This window comes from Gorilla gorilla, chromosome 4 (assembly GCF_029281585.2).
Source record: "Gorilla gorilla gorilla isolate KB3781 chromosome 4, NHGRI_mGorGor1-v2.1_pri, whole genome shotgun sequence".
Classification (NCBI taxonomy): domain Eukaryota; kingdom Metazoa; phylum Chordata; class Mammalia; order Primates; family Hominidae; genus Gorilla; species Gorilla gorilla.
Window position 1 is genome coordinate 183,885,604 of NC_073228.2, and position 12,424 is coordinate 183,898,027.

The 12,424-nt window shown below is 49.7% G+C and overlaps 1 protein-coding gene across 1 annotated transcript in view; it reads right to left on the reverse strand.

The window, feature by feature from the left end:
• Nucleotides 1–347: 347 nt before the first annotated feature.
• The window catches only part of RNF130 (ring finger protein 130), a 159,261-nt gene continuing 147,184 nt past the window's right edge, over nt 348–12,424 (reverse strand). Inside the window, exon 8 of the mRNA XM_031010870.3 lies at nt 348–9,161. Within this exon, the coding sequence (XP_030866730.1) occupies nt 9,052–9,161 (110 nt within the window). The 3' untranslated portion in view covers nt 348–9,051. The remainder of the gene's footprint in view (nt 9,162–12,424) is intronic.

Below are 12,424 nucleotides of genomic sequence, written 5' to 3' on the forward strand. Positions count from 1 at the left end.
TGGTGATGGCCATGTGCCTCCAACCAGGTCAGTTGGGCCAGGGAAATACCGTCCTGACCTGAGCCACCTCCTGGGGACTGGCTCTTGTGTTGATGGAGCTACTGCCACCCTGAGCCTGGGGATGGGGTTCCCAAGGAGGAAGCAAAGTTGGCATGTGTCTTGGTGTCAGCATTTGAGGGTGAAATCACACCAAGCCTGACATAGGCACCCCTGGGCATTTTGGCTTTTGGGAGCCATAACATTCCCCTTTTGTCTTAGCCAGTTTTGGCTGGGTTTTCTGTCATTTGTAACCAAGAGAGTCCTCAGTGATACACGTCACCACCAACAATACTCCATGTGGTCAAATCAGCTTTTTCAATAGGTTTTTATTGAAATGGTTATATTAGCAAATTCTGCACATACAGGTGTACACTGTTGGCATATAGGTATATACCATACAATTTCACTACTTGATTATACTTACACCAACCATGCAGACCGAGGAGCTGTGCTGCCCAGAACATTTCAAAGGGTTGATGAGATCTGATTGTCAAGAACCGGCTCACACTCTACTTGTAGGTGTTTGTGTTCCAGACAAGAAAACTCCCCCGAAAGGGAGGCCCAAAACTGAGCTAATCGTCAGTTTTGCTTCTTGAATATTGACTGTTCTTTCTGGCACAAGCTATCCAATGAATTAAATTAAAATTTTAATTAAAATTCAAGTGCATAGTTTCCTTTTCATCCCTTAAGGTGGAAGATAAATCATTTGCCACATTTAGGTATATCCCAAGCCTCCCCACCCCCACATTACCTGTGCTATAGTTAGAAAAATAGTTTTGTACGCCATCTTCTGAGATGTTGTGCATAGTGAGCAGGAACCTAGAGTACGGTGGGCTCTTTCAATGACCCAAATATGAAAGGGGCAACTTTAATATTTTATAAGTATAAAAGCTACAGAGGGTCCAAAACAACTGTGACATATGTGACCTAGGGCTTGCACCAGCTCCTCCTCCTGTACAGGAACAGGACGCTTCCATCAGGTGAGAAGGTTCTCCATACCTCAAATCTCATTGCCTAGCTTGGAGCCTTTTCCTGTTTTTGTAATCACACGGGACAAGTTTTCTTTTTAGACAGAGTTATTGCCTCTCTGCAGCAGATCTGGTCCCAAGCCCCAGTCAGGAGATCCCCTCCTGCAGCTGGCTCAGCAAGCCAGGCCCAGGCTGTCTGGAGAACGCCTGGAGACAGCACCCTCTCTGCTTCTCTCCAGGATGGCACGTGTCATCTCAGGCTGGGCACTCAGCAGAGGTGCCAGGACCTGGACCTGGGCCACACCTACTGGCCCAGTCCACAGAGCACAGCCAGCAATCCGCAGCCTTTCTGCTGAAGGAGCGCTTACTCGCCTGAAGGAAGAGAAATGGCCAGGACGCTATATTCTACCTAACCACCTCACCCCACCGTTTCTTTACAAACATCTTGGTTCAGTACCTCCCAGTCACTGGAGAAGTCCTTTAATATCACACAGTGTAAATATACTTGCACTTAATTGGAGATAAAGGCTGTTCCAAAAGCAAATTTGAATTCACTCTGTGTTGGGTTAAATTTGTAAACCACAGCTCAGAACCAGTCTGTGACGCTCCGCAGATGTCGGTGGCTATAGAGAGAGGCGGCAAGGGAAGGCGATGATCCGCGGATGGGTGGGGAACTGAGGAGGCCAAGTCAGCCTTGCCAGGCCACCATGTGCCGCCAGGAGCTGGGCAGCCTGAGGAGAGCAAAGATGGGCCGGGAGCCTCCGCCTCAACTGACAGGAGCCTGCTCACCACATGCCCCCCGAGTTCCCACAGGAGAATGCACGTGCGCAGGGCAAGGTGCCACCCTCGGCTCGGGATGGCAGCCTTGGCGTCTGGCTACGGGCGCTGCTTTCACAGGGGTGGCTGGGCCGCCTAGAGCTTTTGTGGTGTGTGCCCAGGGAGGAGGAGCCAACAGGAGGAACTCCACAGCCCAGGCGGGGGTCTGAGCGGGCCAGCAGCAACGAATCCTTCTGAAAGCTTAAAACTCAAGTTGCAGGACGTTCAAAGGTGTTTTTTTTTTTATTTTCCATAAAGGATCTTCCTTCTTCCCCAAGTTAGAGTGAAGAAAACAGGAAAAAAATACCTTGAGCTTAGGGTGGAAAATGAAGGAAAACCCAAGATGAGTGCAGGTGACGACCGGGCGCCCCCCACAGGGTCTCTGCAGGACCACAGGAGCCAAGACTCAGGCATAAGAGCATCACCCTTTCAGCAGCCAAGGCGGGTGGCACCTTCCCCTCCACGGTCACTGTAGGCTGTGGGGCCACAGCTGCGGAGAACGCAGGCGGCGGGAGACCCTCTCGGCCTCTCTTCTTCCAAGCTCAGTTTCTTGAGATCTTCCAGGATACCCACAAAAAAGAGGGTGAACCTTTAACAATGCCCCAGAGGAGCTTCGTGGCTACAGGGGGCCTCCTGACCCCCAACCCAGCCCTCTCAGCCAGGCCTCAGGAGGCCAGTGTGACCTCAAAACTCGGAGCCCCCGTGAGACACAGGGCCAGCCAGTCCCATGCCTCGCAAAGGGGAACGTTCCTCGCAGGTGTGGATTTGGGGGCTCAGGCTTTGCTTTCCCTGTAGTTGCCTCAGACAATAAGGAAAGGAATTCCAAGGAGCAGACATAGGCACCTTGTCCCCACCTGCCTTCTTCCGGTGATTTTTTCTGATGCTACAATACTTCAAATACACAGGGCTTCTCCCAGTCCTTCTGCAAGGCTCTTAACCATAGCCCAGGGAGCTGTGTGAATATTACAATCAACAGCCTTTCCTAATGGGCTGAAAAGAGGGTGTGTGGAAGCTTTGGAATGCTTCACCAACAAGGCCAAAATACAAGACAAAACTCCACGCCCCTCATATGTAACAACTGCCCTAACCAGACCTGGGAGGGGAAGGTGCCTATTTTAAGCTGTGGGTATCGCCCTGCGATGAGTCCTTACTCATCTTCCCACACTCCCTGACAGTGTGAGCCAATGTTGACTTTAGTCACATTAAACTCTGCTTCCGGGTGACACTGAACACACGAGAGGAAGTGAGAGCTAGTTGGACAGCCTTTCTTGAAGAAGGAAATCATACTCAATTGCTTTTCTAAATCCGTTGCCTTCAGTAGCTCCTTCTGTCCACACTTTAAATGTCAGTGTCCCCAGGGCTTTATCCCAAGCCCCATCCTCATGTCACTGGGCGGTCCCAGCCCCACTCTGGCTTCCACCTCCATCTGAACTGAGGGACACCTCTCCTGGCCAGCTCCCCTTGGGAGATTCTGCCTCCAGCGCATGGGAGTGTGTGCATGCCTGTGGGGGTGTTTTGGGGGAGGGAGGAGGAAGGAGGAGATTTGAGTGCCATAGATATTGTGATTACATGGAGATACTTCAGCAGGACAAGATGGTATGTCCACTTAAAAACACAGCTTCTGACTGGGCGTGGTGGCTCATGCCTGTAATCCCAGCACTTTGAGACGCTAAGGCGGGAGGGTCACTGGAGCCCAGGAGTTTGAGGCTAGCCTGGGCAACATGGAGAAGCTCCGTCTCTAAAAAAAATTTTAAAAAATTAGCTGGGTGTAGTGGCATGCATGTGTAGTCCCAGTTACTCGGGAGGCAGAGGTGGGAGGACTGCTTTAGCGCTGGAGGTCGAGGCTGCAGTGAGCCGAGATTGCACCACTGCACTCCAGTCTGGGCAACAGAGTGAGACCCTGTCTCTAAAAAAAATTAAAAAACAGGCTGGTGCGGTGGCTCACACCTGTAATTCCAGCACTTTGGGAGGACGAGGCAGGTGGATCATTTGAGGTCAGGAGTTTGAGACCAGCCTGGCCAACGTGGTGAAACCTCGTTTCTACTAAAAATACAAAAAATTAGCCGGGTGTGGTGGCATGCATCTGTAAATCCAGCTACTCGGGAGGCTGAGGCAGGAGAATCACTTGATCCTGGGAGGCGGAGCTTGCAGTGAGCGGAGATGGCGCTACTGCACTCCAGTCTGGGCGACAGAGTGACACCCTGTCTCGAAATAAAACAAACAAACAAACAAAAAACCCACAGCTTCGCAGGCATTCTGATGCAGGGGTCTGCAGCCTGGCCACCTCACCCCCACTGCACTTCCACCTGGGCACCAGGTTCGCACCTCCATGCCTCTCCTTCCAGAGCCCCTGCCAGCCCAGACCCAAAGTATCCCCACAGGACTCTCCCTGGGTCCCATCAACACCTGCCCAGGCACCAGGCCTGGAAGCCCAGGCTTCTGCTTCAATCTCCCTCCTCTTCCACTTGGCGTCAGAGCCTGGTGTGGGGTCTGTGAATGCTTCCCTTTGCCTTGGTCCCTCAGGCAGGACCAGCATCCCAGGCCGGTGCCGTGCCTAGCCTCCCTGACCCCCAGTGTGGTTCCTTTTCTTTCCAAACAGAGACAGGAGTCTGGTCCCCCTGGCAAGCCTTCCCTGCCCAGGAAGTGCTGCCCTTGCCTCCTGGCCACTGTCCCCGCCTTCTCTTGACTGTTCCCTTGGGCCTCTCTATGGCTGCAATGCCTCTCCTCCACCTGTGCCCTGGAAGTCCCTCCTCATCCAGATTCACCCTCTTATCATTCGCTCTCACACCCCAGTTGCTTGATAACGTGCCCATTGTCTAGAACAGCCAAAATCTTAATGGTCACAGATTCACCCCAACTTCAAGCATGTGTCTGGCACAGAGTGAGAGCTTAATAAAAGTTTGCTGGCAATATTAACTGTAGAATCCCACTTCTCTAAAATCAGTGTTTTTGTTTCATGACATTTATGAGCAGCAACCACTTGTCAAGGAGCCACACTGTCAGTTGCCAGTGGTTAATGTCAACCACTGACATTAACGTCACCTCCTTGTTTTCCTATAGCAGAGCCAGTGCCTCAATAATAAAGGTTAACAGTGAGAGAACACTGAGTTTTCTTCAGTTAAAACTAGCTTCAGCCGGGCGTGGGTGGCATGAGCCTGTGGTCCCAGCTACTGGGGAGGCTGAGGCGAGGTCAAGGCTGCAGCGAGCCATGACTGTGCCACTGCACTCCTGCCTGGGTGACAGAGCGAGATCCTGTCTCTAAAAAAATAAAAATATAAAATACCAATTTGATTTAGCATGTAGCTCGAATGGATTGGATGTGAGGGTAATGAAAACATGAGAAGAGCTTATAAAGCCAATAGAAAATGTCAAGCTTGTAAAATTCAGTAATCTCATTTTTAAAAATAGTTTTCCAAATATCATCAGACTCACTGGCAGCTGGGGCTGTTGCCGCATCAGGAAGGCCGGCAGGTGCCAGACCTCAGTGCTCAAGGCAGTGCCTCGTGAATGTGCCTCGCAGCCAGGCCTGAGGACCACCAGGGGAGCTGGGAGCTGGGGCCTCTCTGCAAAAGCAAGGCTCATCAGGGTTGTGAGGAGTTTTTAGCTGGGGGCAGAGCTTGTCTTCCCAAGAGGAGGGCAGAGGCAGGCAGCCCTGGCAGACGTGCTTACCACCACCAGTGGCTGCCAAGCTCAGCCTCCTGCGCTGGAAGCCCTGGCTATCTGGCCTTCCCTCCCCTCCCTCTGGATTAACAGCAAAGAGGGGTTACTCCTCCCTTAGGATGTTAAAAGTCACCAAAGCTTGGCCAGGCGTGGTGGCTCATGCCTGTAATTCCAGCACTTTGGGAGGCCAAGGCAGGCGGATCATGAGGTCAGGAGATCGAGACCAGCCTGGCTAACACGGTAAAACCCCATCTCTACTAAAAATACAAAAAATTAGCTGGGCGTCGTGGCAGGTGCCTGTAGTCCCAGCTGCTCGGGAGGCTGAGGCAGGAGGATGGTGTGAACCCGGGAGGAGGAGGTTGCAGTGAGCCAAGATCGCGCCACTGCACTCCAGCCGGGGTGACAGAGCGAGACTCTGTCTCAAAAAAAAAAAAAAAAAAAAAAAATCACCAAAGCGGAAGCATTTGCATTTCAATAGTCACAACTCCCAGAGGATGCTGATGGCTGCCCTGGCCCTAGACTTGCTGATCCTGCCACACAGGCCCATGGTTCTCCTCACCCGGGCACAGGCCCAGCTCACAGCAGTCCACTGGAGGCAGGGGGGTGGGTGTGTGGTGTAAATAGCTGACTCCTCAGCCTCTTCCTTACTTCAAATAGTTCCCCCCTCAACAATGACTGAGGTTATCATACATTTCCTAATAACCGCTGCTGGTGGCAAGACTTGCAACCACGGAGGCACTCAGTCTCTGCACCCCATCACACCTGCAGCAGGCGGAACACTGCTCCCCAAGCGCCTCAGGGCAGCGCTGCCCATGTGGCGACGTGTGTCCTCACAATGCTCACCGGACAAGCAGCCCCGGCCACTTCCTGCCAGGGTCCCGACTTAGCAGGGATTTCCCCCAGCATAGCAGCTAGTAAAGAGGCTGTTATTTGGGATTAAAAAAAAAAATGCCATTCTTGGCTGGGCATGGTGGCTCACAACTGGAATCCCGGAACTTTGGGAGGCCGAGGTGGGGGTGGATTGCTTGAGCCCAGGAATTCAAGACCAGCCTGGGCAACATGGCAAAGTCCCATATCTCTACAGAAAATCCAAAAATTAGCTGGGCGTGGTGGCACATGCCTGTGTTCCCAGCTACTCAGTGGGCTGAGGTGGGAGGATCACTTGAGCCCAGGAGGTGGAGGCTGCAGTAAGCCGAGGTTGCGCCACTGCCCTTCAGCCTGGGTGACAGAGTAAGACTGTCTCAAAACAAAAACAAAAATAAAAACAAAAACCCGAAACCAAAAACCAAATCATCCTCTCTGTTCCTGAAGAGCATGGCCTTAATGAGAAGTTAGTGTCCCTCCTGACAAAGACAGGCCATTCTGTAGCTGAGCCAGAGAGTGACCCCGATTTTCCAGAAAAGGGTGTCAAGCCAGGATCCACAGCACTGTTCTGAGTACGCTCCCCTGCAAGCAATGCCTCCTTGTTATTCTACCGTGAATGTGTGCCCCAGATTTCCCAGAAATTCAAATGTTATATTAACAGACAGATTCTAGGGGCCTGAAATTTGTACTTCTTCTCAAGTAATTTCATACCTTTTCAGTAAAGAAACTGTCTTGAGTGGAATTTAACGTATACACCTTGGTAAGACCTCAAATCAGGAGAAAATGCTACATCAGGGTCTGCGTTTTGGTTTGGGAAAACAAGGAGGTGGTATAGACAACACGGCAACGATCCGAACTGAGCTCTCCTATCTTTCAGGTGGGTCAAACACATACAAATGCAGGCGCGTGTCTGGAACCTCCAGCAAATGGGTTCCAGCCTCCTGCAGACTCACCCTCTCTCTGAGAGCCCAATGGGGAAACCTGCTTTTCTGAATGATGCTATATTGAAGCTGCTCATTGAAAATATTTTTATAGTACGAAGACTATCATAAAGAAAAACAAAAACAAAAAAAACCCCCAAAGCCCTTGGTAAAAGGTAAAACACAAAAGCTGCTAAGACCTTTAAAATCTGCACCATTCTAGCCTCAAATGAGCGAAAACGAAATGCCGCTGCCCGCTCTCTGACAATGCTCCTGAAGCCTGTCCCCATCTGGGGCTCTGCAGGTTTCCTTCAGGCACACCTGTGTCTGAGGCGTTATTGACGCGTTAGGAGAAAAGACACTTTAGGAGAAGCTGCACGTGGAAAAATGCCAAGTGTTCACTTCAAACGTATATTCCACAGTCAGTGAGAACAGGGCAGGGGATTCACGCATCTGCTTCGTTTGCTGTCGGACCTGACCCTGGGCATGTGGAGACTGCGGTTACTGTTCTCACAGCAAGGGTCTGTGCGCCTCACGCCCCCACAAAGCTCATGCCAATGAGGAGAGGCAGACTCAACTCAGGTGTGTCCTTTTGCAAAGGGGGTGTGCAGATTAGTTTTATAAATTTGCCCATAGTGGTTCTGTACTGGGATTAGCAGTAAGATGCAATTTTCTCATCATGTTAATTCGATGTCATCCCAGGTGTGTGGGAAGATCCCACATGTCCCTGATGCCTGGGATGCTGGCCGCTGCACCCTGTCCTGTAAGCCTGGCGGCCGGTGCTCATGTGCCTTCTTCATGCTGTGCTGGGGCTGGTGGAGGGGACTGGGCTGCACAGTGGACACTGAAGATGGGTGCTTATCTGGTATCTGCAGCGAGAAGGGGGTTTGGTCTTCCCAATGAGACATTCCAGATCATTCTGTCTTTCACAACTGCTGGCCATCCCCCCTGAAATCACTGTGCCCAGAGACACTGCTGGGCTGGGCTCCCGGGTGCCACCTCCCTATACACACACTCCCTATACTGACGGGTGGCCAAGTAGACGTGTTCACAGGCTGCAGGGATGGAGGGGCCTTCAGTGTTTTCGTGCTGACTTAAACACTTGTCACTTTACGTCATGCTCAACACGGAGGCTGGAAAACAGCGACGCAGACGGCTGCCTGGCCCCGCACACAGACCCGGCCCCACGGCCTGCGTCTCCCACGGCCCTGCCCTGGCAGGAAGTGGGTGGTCAGAGTCTCAGAGGAGATACAAAGGCAAGGCCTTCTCTCAACCCCCTTTAGGAGGGGCCCTTCGGCAGGAAGTAGAATAAGCGAGAAGGGAACATCCAGAGCCAGGTCAGGGAGCAGCACCTGTACTCCACGCAGGTAGGAAGCTTCTCCCACAGGGCAGTATGCATCGTAAGCAGGGACCACAAAAGGATGTTAAAAACCCCAGCTTCCCTGGCGCAGAACAGCGTGTGATTGTTCAGAGATGCGTCTGCAATGCAACATTAATCCTGGGCCCGGCCTCTTCTCTGGAAACAGCCAGGCTTGCTGGGCGCCCACCTTCAATGATCAGCTTGGGCGGGTTTTCAATACCACAAGGCTCACCTGGGCAATGCTACTGTCCTCAAAGCCTCACCTTGGGGGAACTTTGCAAATTAACCCTGAACCCCAACCTGTGCTTGGAAAGTGCTGCCATTCTTCCAAAACGGATGCTGACAGGAGAATACAAAATAAGAAAGGTGATCAGAAATCAAATCACAAAAGCAGTGACCCCAACAGCCAGCCCATGTTTAAAATTCAGGTTTTGTTCTCATCATACATGTCCAAAGAAGGTTCGATGGTGGAGAATTCACTTTCATACACCAGACTCCGAGGGGACAAGGAGTTTCGATGAAAGAAGTGACCACCTGGAAAAGGAAGAAGAGAAAGAGACTTAATAGGTCACCAGGCCTGTGTTTCTCACGTGGCTAGGAGGAAACAATGCAGATTATCTTTGAAGCATGACGTTTTCTTAACTATCCTTCATATGGGGCTCTTATTAGAGAGATACAAAAAGTGCGGGCATCCTTCAACTCACGCAGGCTTTAAGCATCTAAGTTCCAATCTTCGGATCCCCAAGAGACTAACCACTGGAGCTCCCCAAAGCAAAAGCTGCCTGGCGCTCGTAAAAGGGTTCCACTTAGAAACGTGAAGACTTTTTCCTGGGCACATGGTCTTATGGAGGACTGCCCCCCAGCCCTCTCATCTGGGCATCTGTTCTGGTTTGGTCCTGGAGATGGGCACGGAGCCCCCTCATCAGCTGGGCAGACTTGGGGTGTGACTTGGAGGCTCTGATTATATATATATATATATATATATACTTTTTTTTTTTTTTTTTTGAGATGGAGTTTTGCTCTTGTTGCCCAGACTGGAGTGCAGGAGTGTGATCTTGGCTCACTGCAACCTAACATGCCTATGTTGATCCTTCCGAATTTTTTTCAGTCTTAGACTTTATCTACTGAATTCCCACTGTGGAAGATGAGGGTTTTCTCCTAACCCCCGCCCCCAAATTGCACATACTTTCCATTGCCCCAATATAATTATATTTTGATTTTAAAATTCCATAGTTACATTATTTGACTATCTGTGCTACTCAAAGCTGAGCTGTGCTTACATTTCCTTTTCTATAAAACTGTTTTTAAGCTTTACTGGGGTATAACTGACATACAATGAAAAGCACATGTTTAAAGTACATCATTTGGTCAGTTCTGACAGCTGTATAGGCCAGTGACACTGACACCACCATCAAGATAACGAACATATCCATCACCCCAAAGTTTCCTGGTGCCTCTCAATCCCTTCCCCTTCTTTCTACTCTACTTCTATTGCCAGGGAAACATAGATTAGTTTGCATCTTTCTAGAATTTTATATAAGTAGAATTGCATAGTATATATTGGCTCTTACAAATAAAGTTGCTATGAACATCTGTGCACATAAATTGTGTGAACATATGCTTTCACATCTTCTAGACCTGTAAATACTCAGAACTGAAATGACTACAAAAACTGAACTTTTTCAGAAACTGCCAGGCTGTTCTAAGATGGTCCTGGCCGGGTGCGGTGGCTCATGCCTGTAATCCCAGCACTTTGGGAGGCCGAGGCGGGTGGATCATTTGAGATCAGGAGTTCAAGACCAGCTTCAACTACGTAGTGAAACCTTGTCTCTACTAAGATACAAAAATTAGCTGAGCATGGTGGCATGTGCTTGTAGTCCCAGCTACTTGGGAGGCTGAGGCAGGAGAATCGCTTGAACCCAGGAGGTGGAGGTTGCAGTGAGCCAAGATCGCGCCACAAGCCTGTAATCCCAGCACTTTGGGAAGGCGAGGTGGGTGGATCACGAGATCAGGAATTCAAGACCAGCTTGGCCAACATAGTGAAACCTTGTCTCTACTAAGATACAAAAATTAGCTGAGCATGGTGGCATGTGCTTGTAGTCCCAGCTACCTGGGAGGCTGAGGCAGGAGAATCGCTTGAACCCAGGAGGTGGAGGTTGCAGTGAGCCAAGATCGCGCCACAAGCCTGTAATCCCAGCACTTTGGGAAGGCGAGGTGGGTGGATCACGAGATCAGGAATTCAAGACCAGCTTGGCCAACATAGTGAAACCCTGTCTCTACTAAAAATACAAAAAATTAGCCAGGCATGGTGGCAGGTGCCTGTAATCCAGCTACTCGGGAGGCTGAGGCAGGAGAATCACTTGAACCCAGGAGGCGGAGGTTGCAGTGAGCGGAGATTGCACCACCGCACTCCAGACTGGGTGACAGAGTGAGACTCCGTCTGAAAAAAGAAAAAAAAGGAAAAAGAAAAAAAAAGATGGCCCTACCAGCAGCCTATGGTAGTCCCAGCTCCTTTTCATACTCACAAACACTTGACATGGTCAGTCTTGGAAAAGTTTAGGCATTCTAGCAGGAGTGTAGGAGCTTCTCATTGTGGTTTTAATTTGCATTCCCTGATGACTAATGACGTTGAGAATCTTTTCATGGCCTTATCAGCCAACCGTATATCTTCTTTTGTGAAGTGTTTTGTTCAAATCTTTAGTCCATTAAAAAAACTGGGCTTTTTAAAAAAATTTCTTTTTTTTTCATTTTTTTTGAGACAGAGTCTTGCTCTGTTGCCCAGGCTGGTGTGCAATGGTGCCATCTCGGCTCACTGCAACCTCCACCTCCTGGGTTTAAGAGATTCTTGTGCCTCAGCCTCCTAAGTAGCTGAGATTACAGGCGTGGGCCACAATGCCCAGCTAATTTTTGTATTTTTAATAGAGATGGGGTTTCACCATGTTGGCCAGGCTGGTCTCGAACTCCTGAGCTCAAGCGATCTGCATCAGCCTCCCAAAGTGCTGGGATTATAGGCACAAACCACCACGCCCGGCTTGGGCTGTCTTCATGTTATCAAGTATAAGGGTTTAAAAAAAATTCTAGGCCGGGCACAGTGGCTCATGCCTGTAATCCCAGCACTTTGGGAAGCTGAGCCAGATGGCTTGAGCTCAGGAGTTCAAGACTAGCCTAGGCAACATGGTGAAACCCCATCTCTACTAAAAATACAAAAAGTAGCCAGGTGTGGTGGTGAGCACCTGTAGTCCCAGCTACTTGGGAGGCAGAGGTGGGAGGATCGCTTGAGTCCGGGAAGCAGAGGCTGCAGTGAGCCGAGACTACACTACTGCCCTCCAGCCTGTGCTACAGAAAAAATAATAATAATGATAATTCTCGATACAAGTCTTGCCAGACATACATTTTGCAAATATTTCCTCCTAGTCTGTGACTTGCCTTGACATTGTTATAACAATGTCTTTTGAAGATTAAAAGTTTCAAATTTTGGTAAGATCAAATTTATTGATTTTTTCCTATTATACTTTGTGCTTTTTGCATCAGATTTCAGAATCCCAAGGTCACTAAGATTTTCTCCTACATGTTCATCTAGAGGCTTTATAGTTTTACTTCTTACACTTAGACGGTCCACTTCAAGTAAATCTTTGAAAATGGTAGAAAATAAGAGTTGGAGTTCATTTTTTTTTTTGCATATGGATATCCAATTGTTCCGTCGTCGATTGTTTAAAACATTATCCTTTCCCCCACTGAACTGTCTTGGCACCTTTATGGAAAATCTATTGATTGTAAATGTGTGGGTCTATTTCTGG